Source organism: Ahaetulla prasina, chromosome 2 (assembly GCF_028640845.1).
Source record: "Ahaetulla prasina isolate Xishuangbanna chromosome 2, ASM2864084v1, whole genome shotgun sequence".
Taxonomy (NCBI): Eukaryota; Metazoa; Chordata; class Lepidosauria; order Squamata; family Colubridae; genus Ahaetulla; species Ahaetulla prasina.
Window position 1 is genome coordinate 17477360 of NC_080540.1, and position 18944 is coordinate 17496303.

The window sequence follows — 18944 nt, forward strand, 5'->3', positions numbered from 1 at the left end:
ATTAAGTTTTGCAGCAGGGAGGAAAGCAGGAAAACTTAAGTTCTGCATCTCTTGGAGTTGCTGTTTCAAAGTCACCTGGCATATCAGCAGCATATCTCCCTGTACACAACTGGCCATTACAAAAACATCCTGCCTGAACATGATTGGTTGCATGGTGTGGGTGATGGGAGGGGAAGATTAAACTTAAGGCTTTTGGTGTGCGATGCTCAATTCTGGCTATGCAACACTGCAACGCACTTCTAATAAAAACCCTGCCTTTCTCAGCAGATGGAGCCGAGGATGTTTCTTATTTAGTGGTTTAAGTGGAGGCAGATCTGACACATTGAGGGGTTTCCCTGCCCTGCAGCAGGCTGTGAGAATCACCTAGAGGAAGAGACGCAGCCCAGGCAACGGTGAGATAAGAAATTTCTGTGTGCAAAATAGGCATGCAATTTGAGAAAACGTCTCAGGGTTTATCTTTCCTGGTTCACTTTAGGATAAAGGCAGGAAACGCCTCCAGACTCTGTTTCTGTAACCCTGTAAGAAAAGCAGTTTTAGGATTCATGACTTTGGTGTCCAGGTCTGATCTCTCTGGGATGGCAGACAGCCCTTCACCTCAGTCTTCCAGTACTTGAGGGGCTGTCACAGACAAGAGAGGTTTGATTTATTCTCCACAGCAGGAAAAAAAGTAATAGATGGAGACTTGTCAAGGAGAGATCCAACCTAGAATTAAGGAGAAAATTCCTGACAGTGAGAACAATTAACCAGTGAAATGCTTGTCTGTAGAATTGAATCGAATCAAATAACAGAATTGGAAGGGACCTTGGAGGTCTTCTAGTCCAACCCCCTGTTTAGGCAGGAAACCCTACACCACTTCAGACAAATGGTTATCCCACATCTTCTTAAAAACTTCCAGTGTTGGAGCATTCACAACTTCTGGAGGCAGGCTGTTCCACTGATTAATTGTTCTCACTGTCAGGAAATTTCTCCTTAGTTCTAAGTTGCTTCTCTCCTTGATCAGTTTCCACCCATTGCTTCTTGTTCTACCCTCAGGTGCACTGGAGAATAGCTTGACTTCTTTGTGGCAATCCCTGAGGTATTGGAACACTGCTATCATGTCTCCCCTAGTCTTCTTTTTCATCAGACCAGACATACCCAGTTCCAGCAACAGTTCTTTATATGTTTTAGCTCGTCCCCTAATCATCTTTTTTTGTATAAATACTTTTTATTTTTTTAAAAAAACAACAACAACAAGACATAACAAACACTAACATAAAACAAATACTCCTTTACACCAGCTTCGGTATTCTTCTATTATTTACATTTTCCCCTCTGGTTCTGTAATTATACTTATCTTTTTTATCCCATTATCCCTTATTTCTGTATATATTCCACCATACCTATCATTATAACAATTCATTTTCTTTCATGCACTACCCTTTTTTTTGTTTGTGAGCTTTTCCCCTTTTTTGTCATTTACCATTTCTAATTTCTACCCAATTATACAAGTTATTCCATACTATATAATATTCCGTATCTTCCTTTTCTTTTATCTCCTTTGTTAATGTATCTATCTCAGCACCGTCCAGAATTTTCCTTATCACTTCCTCCTCCGATGATATATTCTCATTTTTCCAGTTCTGTGCATAAGATATTCTTGCGGCTGTTATTATATGTAAGATTAGATACCTTATTTCTTTACTATATTTCCTATTGAGTATTCCCAGCAAAAAGGTCTCTAGTTTCCAGTCTATGTGTTGGTCAGTTATTTCTTCCAGCCATTTTCTGATTTTGGCCCAAAATTTTTTTGCAGATGGACATGTCCACCATAAATGTATGTTCCGTATACTTTTTTTGCACTTCCAGCATATTGGGGAATAATAATAATAATAATAATAATAATAATAATAATAATAATAATAATAATAATAATAATAATAATAATAATAATATCATCAGAGTTGGAAGGGACCTTGGAGATCTTCTAGTCCAACCCCCTGCCCAGGCAGGAAACCCTACACCATTTCAGACAAATGGCTATCCAACATTTTTTTAAAAATTTCCAGTGTTGGAGCATTTACAACTTCTGCAGGCAAGTTGTTCCACTGATTAATTGCTCTAACTGTCAGGAAATTTCCACCCATTGCTTCTTGTTCTACCCTCAGGTGCTTTGGAGAATAGCTTGACTCCCTCTTCTTTGTGGCAACCCCTGAGATATTGGAACACTGCTATCATGTCTCCCCTAGTCCTTCTTTTCATTAAACTAGGCATACCGAGTTCCTGCAACCGTTCTTCATATGTTTTAGCCTCCAGTCCCCTAATCATCTTTGTTGCTCTTCTCTGCACTCTTTCTAGAGTCTCAACATCTTTTTTACATCGTGGCGACCAAAACTGGATGCAATATTCCAAGTGTGGCCTTACCAAGGCATTATAAAGTGGTATTAACACTTCACGTGATCTTGATTCTATCCCTCTGTTTATGCAGCCCAGAACTGTGTTGGCTTTTTTGGCAGCTGCTGCACACTGCTGTATCATATCTAAATGGTTGTCCACTAGGACTCCAAGATCCCTGTCACAGTTGCTACTATTGAGCAAGGTACCACATATCCGGTACCTTGCATTTTGTTTTTTTGGCCTAAATGTAGAACCTTACTTTTTTCACTGTTGAATTTCATTTTGTTAGATAGTGCCCAATGTTCAAGTCTGTCAAAATCTTTCTGTATCTTGAGCCTATCTTCTGGAGTGTTGGCTATTCCTGCCAGCTTGGTGTCATCTGCAAATTTGATGAGTTCCCCATCTATCCCCTCGTCCAAGTCACTGATAAAGATGTTGAAGAGTACTGGGCCTAAAACAGAGCCTTGCATACTTCCTCCACTGCATATTGCCTCCACTGCATACTTCCCTCCATGTGGATGTAGTTCCATTGCACACTACACGTTGAGTGCGGTTGGTCAGCCAGTTACGAATCCATCTGGTGGTGGTGCTGTCTAACCCACATTTTTCTACTTTATCTAGTAGTAGGTTATGGTCTACTTTATCAAATGCTTTACTGAAGTCCAAGTAAATTATATTGACAGCATTCCTCTGGTCCACTAATTTTGTCACTTTGTCAAAGAATGCAATAAGATTAGTCTGGCATGATCTGTTTTTGACAAACCCATGTTGGCTTTTGGTTATTATTTTGTTTGCTCGGGTACATCTTTTTTGTTCGGGTACATCTTAGCAAGCTTTGCTGGTGGGAGATGCCATCTGTAAAACATCTTCAACTGGTTTTCCTTAAATGCTGCAGACATAATCAATTTCATATTTGTTTCCCACATTTTTTCCCATTTCTCCAGTTCTATATTGTATCCAAAATTTTTTGCCCATTTGATCATTGTTTCTTTAACCACCCAATCTTCCATTTTATATCACAATAGATATTTATATATTTTACTGATTAATTTTATCTCTGTTCCATGTACGATTTTATCCAATTCTTGTTGCTCTTTTTGCATTTCGTATAGTTTTTTATCCTCTGTATATCTTGATTGTATTTGTGTGTATGTCCACCAATCTATCTCCCTACCTACCTCTTTTTCCAATTCGTGTTTTGTTCTCAAATTTCCCTGTTCATTTACCAGTTTCTCATATCTAATTATCTTATCTACATCCAATAAGTTTGGGTGTTTTATTATTTCTGTTGGGAGGACAAGGGTGCCCACTTTCTCCTCTTCTATTCATTTTATCATTAGAAACACTACTGACAAAAATCAGAGATCAAGAGATAAAAGGCTTAAAAATCAAGAAGGAAGAATACAAGGTTAAAACCCCTAATCATCTTTGTTGCTCTTCTCTGCACTCTTTCTAAAGTCTCAACATCTTTTTTACATCATGGCAACCCAAACTGGATGCAGTATTCCAAGTATGGCCTTACCAAGGCATTATAAAGTGGTATTAACATTTCACGTGATCTTGATTCTATCCCTCTGTTTATGCAGCCTAGAACTGTGTTGGCTTTTTTAGCAGCTGCTGCACACTGCTGGCTCATATTTAAATGATTGTCCTCTATGACTCCAAGATCCCTCTTACAGTTACTACTGTTGAGCAAGGTACCACATATATGGTACGGTGCATTTTGGGTTTTTTTGCCTAAATGTAGAAGCTTACTTTTTTCACTGTTGATTTTCATTTTGTAAGAAAGTGCCCAATATTCTAGTCTGTCAAGATCCTTCTGAATCTTAAGCCTATCTTCTGGAATGTTGGCTATTCCTGTTAGCCTGTTGTCATCTGCAAATTTGATGAATTCCCCATCTATCCCCTCGTCCAAGTCATTGATGAAGATGTTGAAGAGTACTGGGCCTAAAACAGAGCTTGGGGTACTCCAATGCATACTTCTCTCCATGTGGATGTACTTCCATTGAGGACTACATGTTGAGTGTGGTTGGTCAGCCAGTTACGAATCCATCTGGTGATGATGCTATCTAACCCACGTTTTTCTATCTTATCAAGTAGTAGGTTATGGTTTACTTTATCAAATGCCTTACTGAAGTCCAAGTAAATTATATCAACAGCATTTCTCTGGTCCACTAATTTTGTCACTTTGTCAAAGAATGCAATAAGTTTAGTCTGGCATGATCTGTTTTTGACAAACCTATGTTGGCTTTTGGTTATTACTTTGTTTGCTTCTAGGTGTTCACTGATTTGTTGCTTAATTATCTTTTCCAGAATCTGCCCTGGTATTGCGGTCAGGCTGATAGGTCTGTAGTTTCCTGAATCTATTTTTTTTCTTTTTTGAAGATGAGAACTACATCAGCTCTTTTCCAGTCCTCTGGCAGTTCTCCGGTGCTCCAGGATCTTTGAAAGATATAGTTCAGTGGTTCTGAGATTTCGTCTGCCAGTTCCTTCAGAACCTTGGGGTGTAATCCATCCAGTCCTGGTGATTTGAACTCATCTAGGGTAGACAGGTGTTCACTTATTATTTTCTTCCCTATTTTAACTTGTGTTCCTAATCTGTTTTTTGTGGTGCTGTTTTTGATAGGTTGAACTGTTTTTTCCCTTTGTGTAAAGACAGATGCAAAAAACGAGTTAAGTAGTTCTGCTTTCTTCCTGTTGCTTGTCACCTTCTTGCTTCTTTCTCCCACCAATGGACCAACTGTTTCCTTGTCTTTTCTTCTTGTTTTTAATATGTTGGAAGAAGCTTTTTTTGTTATTTTTTACTTTTGTTGCAAGCCTTTGTTTATTGTGAGCCTTAGCTTTCCTCACTTCATCTTTACAGGCTCGGGCTATTTGCTGATATTCTGCCTTAGTTATTTGCCCCTCTTTCCACTTTTTATACTTGTCCTTTTTGTCTTTCAATTTGCCAGAGTTCTTCATTAGTATTGTGCTAGACTGGGCTTTTAAAGTCTCACTTTTCAAAATTTCCCAAGCTTCTTGAATTGTTTTCCCCTTGAGGATCCTCATCCATGGAATCCTTCCCAAGCTCTCTTTATGTTTATTGAAATTAGCTCTCTGAAAGTCCAGGACTCTAGTTTGACTTTGTTCTATTGCTTGTGCTTGCATAATGTTGAAGTTGTGGGTGCTCCATCACTAGAGGTTTTAAAGAAAAAATTGGACAGCCAATGTATGGAATGGCATAGGGTCATCTGCTTGGGCAGAGGGTTGTACTAGAAGACCTCCAAAGTGCCTTCCAATCCTATTACTCTATGTTCAATGTTCATTCAACAGGCAGAAATAGAAGCTGTTCTAACTTGGGAAAGTTGTTCAGGCTCTCTTTGAATTGACCAACATGGCTTCAGTACGAGAAGTGTCCAGTTTCACTGAAGACCTGCTGTGCCCCATTTGCCTCTCCCTCTTTCGGGAGCCCCACATGCTGGAGTGTGGCCACAGCTTCTGTGCTCCCTGCCTGGAGCCCTGCATCCCCAAAGGGCAAAGACGAGGGCTCTGCCCCGAGTGCCGCCGACCCTTCGCTTTGCGCCGCATGACGATCAACCGAGCCCTCTGCAGCTTGGCCGAGAAGGCCCGGCTTCTGAAGCTCGATGAAGGGACTCAGTTGAGTGGCACCGGAGGCTGGTACTTCTGTGAGGAACACGAGGAGCCTCTCAAGCTCTTCTGCAGCCAAGATGAGGAGCCTGTTTGCGTCATCTGCCGGGACTTGCCTCAGCACCGGGGACACGACTTCTTGCCCATCAAAAACGCAGTTCAGACCTATCAGGTAAGAATGGGACCTGGGAGGAGAAGGAAGGTGGCCTCTGGTGGAACAAGACAGTAATATGTATGTCTGTCTGTCTGTCTGTCTGTCTATCTATCTATCTATCTATCTATCTATCTATCTATCTATCTATCTATCTATCTATCTATCATCTCTGAAATTTATTTGCCACTTATCTCACTATGGGGATATTCTAGGTGGTTTATTTTGCAAGCCAAGATAAAGTACAAGTAGAGTTCACGGTAGAGACACTGAGTGTAGGAGCTTCAGAAGCCTCACAAATATTTACCAGGAAATATAAGTAGATTTTTACTATGAAAGGCATGAAGAAAAATGAATTCTGAATTCGTATCTCACATACATTAGGTAAAATTCATCTTCCCACTTTTTGCAGGGAAGATACACTAATTGATTTATTGACCACTAAGTGGCAGCACTGAACCACTGATTGGTTCAAAATTGGGAAAGGAATCGGCAAGGCTGTATACTATCATCCTGCCTATTTAACTTATATGCAGAACACATCATGAGAAAGGCGGGGCTAGATGAATCAAAAATTGGAATTAAGATTGCCGGAAGAAATATCAACAACCTCAGATATGCAAATGATACCACTCTAATGGCAGAAAGCGAAGAGGAACTAAAGAGTCTCTTGATGCGGGTGAAGGAGGAGAGTGCAAAAGTTGGCTTGAAACTTAACATTAAGAAAACTAAAATCATGGCATCTGGCCCTCTCAATTCCTGGCAGATAGATGGTGAAGAAATGGAGGTAGTGACAGATTTTATTTTCCTGGGCTCCAAGATCACTGCAGATGGGAACTGCAGCCAAGAAATTAAAAGACACTTGCTCCTGGGGAGGAAAGCTATGGCAAATCTAGACAGCGTACTAAAAAGCAGAGACATCACCCTGCCAACAAAAGTGCGTATAGTCAAAGCTATGGTTTTCCCAGTTGCAATGTCTGGCTGTGAAGGTTGGACCATAAGAAAGGCTGAGCGCCAAAGAATTGAGGCCTTTGAGCTCTGGTGCTGGAGAAGAATCCTGCGAGTCCCTTGGACTGCAAGGCGAACAAACAAGTCAGTTCTAGAGGAGAACAACCCTGACTGCTCTTTAGAAGGCCAGATTCTGAAGATGAAACTGAAATACTTTGGCCACCTAATGAGAAAGAAGGACTCACTGGAGAAGAGCCTAATGCTGGGAAAGATTGAGGGCAAAAAAAGAAAGGGATGACAGAGAACGAGGTGGCTGGATGGAGTCACTGAAGCAGTAGGCATGAGTTTAAATGGACTCCAGAGGATGGTAGAGGACAGGAAGGCCTGGAGGAATGTTGTCCATGGGGTCGCGATGGGTCGGACACGACTTCGCAACTAAGAACAAAGGTGGCAGCAAAGGATAAGAGGTTGTTGTTGTTTTTTAAAATCCCTGTTTGTATCCCTTCCAGTCTCCAGTCATCTGGATTTGTGTAGCTGCTGTTGATGAGGGGAGTTGAGGAAAGAATTTAATTGTGGGACTTGGTTTGGGAGTGATAAATTGGCTTTAGGCCATTATATGAGGAGCAGAATCACTGGGAAAGAAGCTTAAAAGTATATACAGAAAACCTGTACAAAACCATACATTTAAAAAAGCTGAAAGATAGACATAAAATGGAAAAGTATAAACAAGGTCTATCAGCAAAAAAGAAATACCTTAAATAAATGCAGGGGAACATCCAAAATTAATAGATTGGTAACTAAATCTATCACAGTACCAAACACTCTTAACTATCATAAGGTAAAGGTAAAGGTTCCCCTCGCACATACGTGCTAGTCGTTGCGGACTCTAGGGGGCAGTGCCCATCTCCGCTTCAAAGCCGAAGAGCCAGCACTGTCTGAAGACGTCTCCGTGGTCATGTGACCGGCATGACTCAACGCCAAAGGTACACGGAACTCTGTTACCTTTCCACCAAGGTGGTCCCTATTTTTACTACTTGCATTTTTACGTGCTTTCGAAACTGCTAGGTTAGCAGAATCTGGGACAAGTAACGGGAGCTCACCCCGTTACACGGAAGCACTAGGGATTCGAACCACTGAGCTGCCGACCTTTCGATCGACAAGCTCAACGTCCTAGCCACTGAGCCATTGCGTTCCTTTAACTATCATAAAAAATGCTAATTAAGGCTGGACAGATTTTAAGCACTGCTGAGCAGAACCTGGCAACATGTCATATCAGGATTAACGTCTGCAAGTAGCAGGGAGGTATAAAATAATCCTGGGATCAGTCAAATGCTGGTGTTCCTTTTAAGTGAGATCTCAACTTTCTCTTCCTTTTAGGACCAGCTGAAGGCATCTCAGGAGCCTCTTGAGGAAGATCTCAGGCGGCTGAAAAGGAGCCAGTGCCACCAGCAGGAGAACATTATCGAATTAAAGGTGCAGCTGGGAAGTGGGGATGGTTGGGACTTTCTGTTTAATGCTAAACTGAGTGTATCTTTTCTCTCTTCAGCCCAGCAACTATAGCTGTCAGTGCTATTATTTGCGGCTCATTGATTTAATATCAGGTGTTTCATTGTCAGCATTTAATCCAGGCTCCTGCAATTCAGTCTAAGGAAAAGAAAAGCTACCTGCTTGTTTGATTTGCTGATTCAAATCAACAATAAATAAATTGTTGCTGTAAAGCATAAATAAATATGCTGTAATGTGGCATTCAAGTCACCAAAGTTGTGAACCATGCATTTTTCAGGATATTCCATTCTGTTCCCTCTTCCCCTGGGATTCTCAGTTTACTGATAGTTTTAAACATTTAGAAGCACTGTGGTGCTCTAAGCTACGGTACCACAAAAACTTTATGTTAGAAGGGAATATTTGTAGCTCAGGTTTGAACGGTGGGGTCCTTGGTGCTTTCTGAGTTTGGTTGTTTTCTTGCAGAGGTAACATCATCCATTCTAGAAGGGAGTGGGGTTTGCACTCCATTCTGGCACTGATGATATTACCTAGTTTGGTAATGAAACTTCTACCAAAAAACCCCCAATCAAGCTCAGAGAGCAGCAAGGACCCCACAGAACTTTGTGTGTGTGTGTGTGTGTGTTTGTGTGTAAATAAATGGAACTTTGTGTGCATGTATGTACATGTGTGTATACGGGTGCTTTCATTATATTATAATAAAAAAGGCAAAAGATTTAAATTGCTGGTGTAGCCTAGGTAATCATCATAGTGGCAATGATTGATTATGAGTTACCTGACAGTGAAATGGGTGGCATATAAATTTAATAAATAAATAAAATAAATTATATGCCATCAAGTAGTTTTCAACTGCTAGCAAAACGGAGTTTCTCCATGACGATTTATCCTTAAGGTCGTTTTTCAGATCTCCTAATGGTGTTCCCATTGCCACTGTAACTATGTCCACCATCTTTGCTTTTGTTCTTCTTCATCTTCTCTTTCTTTCCATCTTTCCTAGTATTAAGAGTCTCTTTAAGAAAGTTAAGGCTTTGCATCACATGCCCAGAGGAGGGCTGCTGCCGGTTCACACTGGTTCAGGGGAACTGGTAGTTAAGATTCTGCGCAGTTTGGTGAACTGGGAAATCCCACTACTGGCGGGCCCCACCCCTGCTCATTTTTCAGCCTGTTTTCTGGGCCGTTTTTGGGGCCAAAAATAGCCTAAAAAATGGGCTGAAATCGCCCCAAAAATGGCCCCCAAAACTGCCTGAAAATGGCCCCAAAACGACCTGAAAACAGCTCAGAAATTGGCCTGAAAATGACCCCAAAACAACCCAAAACTGGCCCCAAAATCAGCTGAAAAACAGCCTGAAAAACGACCAGTTTTTCAACTGTTTTTTGGGCCTTTTTTGGCTGGTTTCCCAGCCAAAAACGGCCTGAAAATGGTCCAAAAAACCAGCCAAAAAACAGGCCCCAAAATGAGCAGGGGCAGGGCCAGCCGGGGGTGGAATTAGCCCCAACCGACTGAATTCAACCTCTGCCTTTGTGGCAAGTGGCCAGGAGGCGGAGCTGGCTGTGATGAGTGACATCACCCACCCAGTTACATGACCAACCAGCCACGCCTACCCAGCCAGAGAACTAGTTGTTAAGTTATGAATAAGTCCCACCACTGAACATACCCGAAGTAGGATGTTTTGAGTCATTAGTGCTTCAAATAAGAAATCAAATGAGTTGATTTGTTTGATGGACCATTGATTTATTTTTTATGGCTATCCAAGGTATTTTCAGGAGTCTACCCCAAAACCAACACTATTGTGGACAGGTGATCATGTTGTGTTTAACCAAACCACAACCTTTTGCTGTGCCCCATCTCTGTTTTTCCAGACCTGCTCCGAATCCTTGTCTGATCATATCTCTGGAGAGTTTGTGAAGATGCACCAGCTGCTGAATGACAGAGAGCTGGGCATAAAACAGGCCTTAGAGAACCAGAGAGAAAAGAACTTGGCTCAGATGGAAACCAAGTTAAAGGAACTGGACTGCAAGATGGCTTCACGTTCAGAAACTCTGTGCCGTGTACAGGCCGGCCTTGAATGCAAAGACCACATTAGTTTCCTTAAGGTAAGGAGGATCGTGGAAAGAAGAAAATTTCTGGTTGCATAGATTGCACCAAATCATTGTCAGAAGAATAATTTGGGCTTCCAACTCAAGCTGGGGTTGCACAAGGATAAATAAAAATGAGATCCAGGCAGCTGTGAGGGAAGAAGAAATATTTATTCCTAAAAGCAAAACAATTTGATTTTAAGGGCAGGCTGCAGAGAAACGGGGTACATTGGCCAACTTTTGTAGAGGGAGCGTATCTGGGATGTGGAAGTATTTACGTACTGAGGTGATCTACTGAGAGCAAAAATCTGTTGTGCACCATTAAAATGCACAATGCTTTGACAGGAAAGTGGGTGATAACCCACAGAAAGAATTATTTTGACTGTTATCTCTCCTTCCTTCCTTCCTTCCTTCCTTCCTTCCTTCCTTCCTTCCTTCCTTCCTTCCTTCCTTTCCTTCCCTCCCTCCCTCCCTCCCTCCCTCCCACAGGAGGCAAAAGAGTTGCTAGAGAGGTAAGTAGTGTTTCTCTTTTCTTATACATCAAATTACAGCCAAAGTTAGGACCAACGTTTCCTTTCATAAGCCAGGTGGTTGTTAAATGTCGCCCCCAAACTTTTTTCTGCCACCATTGTTAAGTGAATCTCTGCAGTCGTTAAGACAATCCAGCCTCCGCCATTGACTTTGCTTGCTTGGAAAGTCGCAAATGGCCGTCACATGACCCACAATGCGGCAACTATCATAAATGAAGGCTGGTTGTCAAGCACCTGTAACTTGATCACGACCAACGGCTGTAAATGTGAGGACCGGTTGTAAATCACTCTTTTCAGGATTGTTGTAACTTTGGTCTCTCAATGAATAGCTGGTAAGTCTAAGTCTACCTATATAATAAATACATGAAAGGAAGAAAAGCATGAACCAACAAGGAGGGCTGACCCTACAGGGCAAGGGTGTCAAACTCGATTTCATTGAGGGCCACATCAGAGTTGTGTTTGACCTCGAGGTGTGTGTGTGGCCAGGGTGGGCGTGGCCAGCTCAACGTCACTCGTGTTGGGGGCTGGCCGAGTGCTCTGCCAGCAAAAATGGGCTCCCGAGCTCCGTTTTCAGCTTTGATGGCTTCCTGCAACCCTCTGCCAACAAAAAAGGAGATCGGGAGGGCCGCATGTGGTCCTCATGAGCTCTGTTTTCACTGGCAGAGGCGCCATAGGCCAGTCCTTTGTTGTTTCCAGAGTGGCTCCACAGGCCAGATCTAAGCACCCTGTGGGCTGGATCCGGCCTGTAGGCCTTGAGTTTGACACCCCGATACAAGGTATATTAGTTTGCCTCCTCACTGCAGGCACGACTTTCTTCTTCCACCTTTCAGAAACTGCTGGATTTTCCAAACTGAGTAGGTGAAGCTCCTCCCCATGTGGAAGTGAAGATGGCTACTTGTTTACTTCCATTTTAAAACTGCTACAATTATAATGTTAGCTCCTCTTCCTTCTTGGGAGTGGAAGCAAAGTAAGATTGATTTGGCCATGAAAAGAATTTGATTGGGAGGGAGAATGTTCTTCTGGCCCTTTGGCTCCTACCCAAATCACTTCTAAAATCTCTGTAAAACTGCAAAAAGAAAGAAGTGGAGATTCTCTTGAGTGAGTCTTCTCTTCTGATGATGAGGTGGGCATTTTCTTGGCCACAGCATGGCCATCATTTTCTCTTGGTTTTTGCAGCTTCCTTGGGGAGTCTTCATCAGATCTGAACCTACTTAACTTTTTTGGAAGTCAAAAAAATGCTGGCTTTGTGCTGTTCTTTGCTGTGATTATTTTTTTAAAAAAATGCATGGGTGCTTCTACTAAAACCTGATTTATGGAGCAGGAGGCAGTCCCAGATGTAATTATCTTCCAATTCTAATCTTCCCATTTTTTGTATAAATATTTTCCATGCTATTTTTCCTTGTTGCATAAAATCCATTAAAGAAGTGAAATAAATTTTTTTGGGGTGGCATCATTCTTTTTTGATCAGAAGTGCTTAGATATCTTTCTATAGAAAGACCCTGATCTGATTCCTCTAGGCTTGATAGATAGAGCTATGGTGGCGCAGTGATTAAAATGCAGTACTGCAGGCTACTTCTGCTGACTGCCAGCTGCCTGCAATTTGGCAGTTCGAATCTCACCAGGCTCAAGGTTGGACTCAGCCTTCCATCCTTCCGAGGTGGGTAAAATGAGGACCCAAATTATTGGGGGCAATGTGCTGACTCTGTAAAACTGCTGTAAAGCACTGTGAAGCGGTATATAAGTCTAAGTGCTATTGCTATTGGAGCAGCTTATTCTAAAATGGCTGATCCTTGGGATGCTCTTCTTCTACAGGCTCCGTAAGGAACAAGGAGCTCCAGACGAACCCGAACTAGATGCTGAACTGGTAGGAGAAGATGGGCTGGGGGCCAGCAGTGAAGACACAGATGAGTGTGAGAATGAGATTGATGAAGTCGTTGATGAGGAAGAAGAGGAGGAAGAAGAAGAAGAGGAAGAGGAGGAGGAGGAAGAAGAAGAAGAGGAAGAAGAAGAGGAAGAACAAGAGACAGCAGAGGAAGAAGAAGAAGAGAAGGAAGAGGATGAAGATGGAGTGGTGGCTGTAGATTTGAACCTGGGCGAGTTTAAAGGACCTCTGCAATTCTACGCCTGGAAGGAGCTCCTGGGTGCGGTACATCCAGGTGAGTTGAGGTTTTTAGACCAAATGTACAGGTTGTCCTCAACTTACGATCACAGTTGAGCCCAAAATATATGTTGTTAAGCGAGAAATTTTGCCCCATTTTGCTACTTTTCTTGCCACATTTGTTAACTGAATCACTGTAGTTGTTAAATTAGTAACACGGTTGTTAAGTGAATCTGGTTTTCCTGTTGACTTTGCTTGTCAGAAGGTCGCAGGCAGATTACGTGACTCCTGGACACTGCGACCCTCATAAATGTGAGTCAGTTTCAAGCATCTGAAGCAAAGGTGGTATTCACTTACCTTCGCGAATGTGAGTGTGTGTTTCGTGCGCAGAGCATCAAAAACGTGATGATGTCTGGGTGGGTGGGCGGAGCCTCCCACAGCCGCCGCTACTGGTTCGCCCGAACTGGATAGAACCGGCTAAATACCACCACTGATCTGAAGGTAGATCATGTGACCATGGGGGTGCTACAACAGTTGTAAGTGTGAAAAATGGTCACAAGTCACTTTTTTCAGTGATTTTAAAACTTTGAATGGTCAGTAAATGAACTGTTGTAAGTTGAGGACTACCCATATTGGTTATGGATGTATTTACTTTTATACCCTATTTTTTCTCTGGAAGTTCAAGGCTACGTATTCCATAGCAATAACCTTGTAATGTGGTTGTGTCTTGCCCACTCTCACAGCAGCCGGGGCCTTCTTATCTGCTCCCGAACACGGAGGAATGTATGCCTCCCGGCTCCAGTCCTGGCTCCATGCCCAGACAAGCTGAAGAGGAGGGGGCACCTCCCGGTCCCAGCCCTGGCTCCATGCCCAAGCAGGCTGCAGAGGAGGGAGCACCCCCCGGCCCCAGCCCTGGCTCCATGCCCAGGCAAATGGAGCAGCTAGACCCCTCCCCCTCCCCCACAGCATGTGAGCCTGAGGAAGGTTTATTTCCAACAGCTGCTGATTGGAGTGACCCTCGCATCAGAAGACTGGATAGGTGGAGGCAACAGAAGGAAGGGAGGGGCAGGCCTTAATGAGTGCTGAGTCATGGAGCCACACCCCATGGCCTATATAAAGGATCTGCTTTCTGGCAGTTTCTGAGTCAGGCAAAGTCAAACTTATCTTGCTGAAGTCACTTTCTGGCCTCCTGCCTGCTCTGAGGACTTTGCTAGGACTTTGGGCAGAGCTGCAGAGGCAAGCCTGATTCGGATTTCCCTGACCCGGCCGTCAGCGGAGGAGTGGGACACGACAGTGGTGGTGGTGGTGATGATGATGATGATGATGTATACATATAGACATGGGGAAACCAGGCTTAATAGCAGTAACTGTGAAACCGATCTTGGAGTCTTAGTGGACAACCAGCTAAATATGAGCCGACAGTGTGCAGCTGCAGCCAAAAAATCCAATGGCATTCTAAGTTGCATTAACAGAGGGATACAATCAAGATCAAGTGAGGTACTAATACCGCTCTATAAAGGCTTAGTAAGACCACACCTAGAGTACTGCATTCAGTTTTGGTCACCACGCTATAAAAAAGATGTTGAGACTCTAAAAAAAATGCAGAGGAGAGCAACCAAGATGATTAGGGGATTGAAGGCTAAAACATATGAAGAACGGTTGCAGGAACTGGGTATGGCTAGTCGTAGTGAAGAGAAGGACTAGGGGAGACATGATAGCAGTCTTCCAATATTTGAGGGGCTGCCACAGACAGGAGGAGGCCAGACAAGGAATAATGGATGGAAATTGAACAAGGAGAGATTCAACCTAGAAATAAGGAGAAATTTTCTGACCCTGAGAGCAATTAACTAGTGGAACAGCTTTGCCTTCAGAAGTTGTGGGAGCTTCATCACTAGAAGCTTTCAAGAAGAGGCTGGACTGCCACCTGTCAGAAATGGTGCAGGGTCTGGTTGAGGGGGTTGGATTAGATGACCTACAAGGTCCCTTCCAATTCTTGTAAATCTGTAATCTCTAATGATGGTATCCATTTTTCAATCTTGCACTGCTTCTCTGAGTTCTTCTATGCTCTGGCTGGTGTCAGTTTTGATGGTGTCAACCCACCATGTTCTTTGATGGCCTCCTTTCCATTTACCACTAACTCTTCTAAATATAATTGCTTAATTGCTCTAATTATCCTATTATATATAATTACACCATAATGTAGTTTGGGCTAAAAGAAAGGAAGGAAGCTTCAGGCATGTTGAGGATGGGAATAGCTTTATTAGCAGCTGACTAATATTACATTCATTTGTATCTAATTTTTTCCTGGACCTCTTTATACTTCTGCAATACCCTGCTGCACAAGTCCGCTTTTGTTCATTCTGAATTCTTTCCATCTTCCCTCTCTAGTCCCTGCAAGCATCACTTTGGATTGCAACTCAGCTCATCCCAGCTTGGTCCTTGTGGAAGAAGCCACCGGGGTCAAGTTCAGTCCTGGCCGACGGTTTTGGCGACGAAAGCTGGAGCGCTTCACCTCTACTCCGTGTGTGGTGGGACGGAAGGGCATTACCACTGGGCGCTTCTACTGGGAGATCCAAGTTGGGGACAGCCCCAGTTGGATAGTGGGGACGGCCAAAAAGTCTGTGAAGCGCAAGAAGCAGCTGAAGTTTCTGCCCAAGGAAGGGGTGTGGGCTATTGAGCTGAAGGCGGGAGAGTACCAAGCTCTGAGTGAGCCCCGTATGCCTCTCTTGGTCTGTGGGAGGATGGAGAAAGTTGGGGTCTACCTGGACTTTGAAGGGGGGCAGCTCTCTTTTTACAACAGCAGCAGCATGTCCCACCTCTACACCTTCCAAGCATACTTCCATGAAGAGCTGCTCCCCTTTCTCAGCACTCAAAGCAGCTACCCCCTCTCGGTGTGGGACCTGGAGCTTTGAGATCTTAGCTCAGATTGTAGCGTTGCAAAGAACAGCCCGGTGAAAGTTGAAAACATTGAGGTGCGTTAGGATGGCTGTTTTAAGAGAAAGTCCATTCTATTCCCTCTTTGCAAGCAGTCACTCGAAGATTCAAAACTGGTCTGACCTGATGATTTATTTTATTTTATTTATTTGTTTGTCAAACATGTACAAGATAACAAGTATAGGTATGAACATAAACATGAACCAAAGAAGTAAATACAGATAAATGGGGATTATGTACACTGAGAGCTTATGCACTGGGGGCAAATTCCTTGTCTGCCCAATCACACTTGGCCAATAAAGAATTTCTTTTCTATTCTATTCTATTCTATTCTATTCTATTCTATTCTATTCTATTCTATTCTATTCTATTCTATTCTATCTGAGCTGTAGTCAGTGGTGGGATTCTGCTGGTTTAACAACCGGTTCGGTGATCACGTGTTTTGTACGCACACATGCACTCCGGGCACGCATGTGCACAGTTTTACGAAAACTTACCTTCCGCATTACTGCTGGGGAGTAACACAGCTGAGGCATGGCAATCCATTCTGCTGTGTGAATCAGCTGAGAAGATATAGGTCAGTAAAGCACATGGGCAAGAGGGCGGGCCCACCTAATCGTTGGAGCAAACCGGTTCGCTCCCAGCTGATCGTCGGAGCTACCAGTTCGCCCAAACTGATAGAATCCCAGCCCTAGCTGTAGTGGTGCAGTGGTTAGAATGCAGTACTGCAGGCTACTTCTGCTGACTGCTGGCTGCCTGCAATATGGCAGTTCGAATTTCGCCAGGCTCAGGGTTGACTCAGCCTTCCATCCTTCCGAGGTCAGTAAAATGAGGATCCAGATTGTTGGGGGCAATAGGCTGACTCTATAAACCGCTTAGGGAATGATGCAGGGGTGAAATGGTCCCGGTTCTGACTGGATCTGGCGATCCGGTAGCGATTGTGGCTGGTGGTTTGGCGATCCGGTAGCAATGGCAGAGCGAAGCTCCGCCCACCCGCCCAGGTGTCATTACTTCCTGGTTTTTAACCAGGAAGTAATGTGTTTTTTACCTTCTGCGCATGCCCAGAAGTTTTGGCGCATGCGCAGAAGGTCTGCCTGCGCGGTGCGTGCACTTCCAAACCGGTAAGGAAGGTAAATAGATTTTATCCCTGGAATGATGTAAAGCACTATAAAATGGTATATAAGTGCTATTGCTATTACTATTTCCTCTATCCACTGCACTTTGCTCATATCAGAATATCATCCTGGCAAAAAGTGGCAGTGGGACTTCAAAATCTCTACCCCAGTCTTGCAGTTGAATTATCCAGCCTGGTCTCCCTTGTGTCTGCCCTTCTCACTCATCTTGGAATTATTTCGGTTTGTGCCAATAAATGTCTTGGTCTGTGATGCTTGCTGCAGTAGCCTTCTGCCAAACTTCCTAATGTCACTCCAGGGAAAATTACGATTCACCAATCTCTTCTTTCCTACACTCAGCCATCATCTTTAGAATATTGATTTCAAAGGGGAAGTCACCGTATTCCCAGATCATGCATTTTTCCACTTATCTACAATGCTCAAAGGACACCTTTCAGCACCCATAAAACAATAGCTGTGCAGGGGAATGGAGAATTGGATGGGCTCCTAAATCTGAAAGAGCCATGATGGCATAGTGGTTAACTCCTCGTCATGGATTCTAAGATGGTTTGGCCCTCAGTTACCATGAGCCCGATCTGGAATGACACCAATAGCCCTGCACACCCTCAGGGGTGTGATTTAGCCAGTTATGTCCGGTTCGTCCGAACCCCTTGTTAACTTTTTGCCTAGTTTGGCGAACCGGTGGATTGCACCACTGGCTGACCACGCCCCACCCCGCCTGGCCCCTCCCAGCCACTCCTTATCTTGCCTTGGCCGCTCAACCCCCTCCCCCCAGCAACAAACATCAAACAAGCAGTCACTATCCAGTCTCAAAATCAGTTTGGTTTAGAACTCTTTATTAATTACAATTTCTGAAACAAAAGAACCAAAAAAAACCCCCAACAACCCCAGAATTTGAGCAGGACAACAGTCAAGAGATATTTACAAGCCACGGATTGAGAGCAAATGAATGAGCGCCGGGTCACATTGGCGTCAACCTCTTTAGTGAACGGGAAAGAAAGTTGGAGTTTCGGTCACAGGCGGGCGGTCGTATCCAAGGGAGGGGCGATGACGTGCTGGATCAGTTGGTTAGCGGTCTGCTCTTCTTCCGAGGCCCCCATGCGACTGCGGGCTTTGATCAGCCAGTCCCACAGCATTCCCAGCCCCACCAGGAACATGATGCCAGGGATCAGCAAGAAGATCCGATAAAGGAATAACGGCCCTAGGATTGGGGTGGGGGGAAGCATTTGGGAGAAGGAGAAATCTTCTCAGAATATAATTTGTGACAAGTCTCTGAGTGCATAGTAAGATGCAAAATTGTTCTATATAAAACTGAATTATCTCCCCGTTTCCCCCTACAGAATAGTCTCTCTGAGGAGAGAGTTAAGTGTGTTTTACTGGGCACATTTGGGGATGCTTAGGGCCATGATGTGGATCAGTGGTGGAATTCAAATATTTTTTTACTACTGGTTCTGTGGGCGTGGCTTGGTGGGCATGGCAGGTAAATACTGTAAAATCTCCATTTCCACCCCACTCCAGGGTAAGGGAAGGATAATGTAAAATCTGCATTGACTTGATCAGCTGGGACTCAG

General features: G+C 43.6%; 1 protein-coding gene across 1 annotated transcript; it reads left to right on the forward strand.

Moving 5' to 3' along the window:
• The first annotated feature begins 205 nt into the window (after window positions 1-205).
• LOC131192464 (zinc-binding protein A33-like) lies at window positions 206-17482 on the forward strand. Its single transcript, XM_058171635.1, has 7 exons — window positions 206-392; window positions 5686-6172; window positions 8477-8572; window positions 10463-10696; window positions 11168-11190; window positions 13021-13364; window positions 15695-17482. The coding sequence occupies exons 2-7, from the start codon at window positions 5747-5749 to the stop codon at window positions 16216-16218; spliced, it is 1647 nt and encodes a 548-aa protein (XP_058027618.1). The 5' UTR covers window positions 206-392; window positions 5686-5746; the 3' UTR covers window positions 16219-17482.
• The last annotated feature ends 1462 nt before the right edge of the window (window positions 17483-18944 follow it).

Bases quoted from the DNA above. Each gene is read 5' to 3' on its own strand.
- LOC131192464 (XM_058171635.1), top strand. From the start codon at position 5,747: ATGGCTTCAGTACGAGAAGTGTCCAGTTTCACTGAAGACCTGCTGTGC. The intron at 6,173-8,476 runs GTAAGAATGGGA...TCTTCCTTTTAG, and splicing joins ACGCAGTTCAGACCTATCAG to GACCAGCTGAAGGCATCTCA. The intron at 10,697-11,167 runs GTAAGGAGGATC...TCCCTCCCACAG, and splicing joins ACCACATTAGTTTCCTTAAG to GAGGCAAAAGAGTTGCTAGA.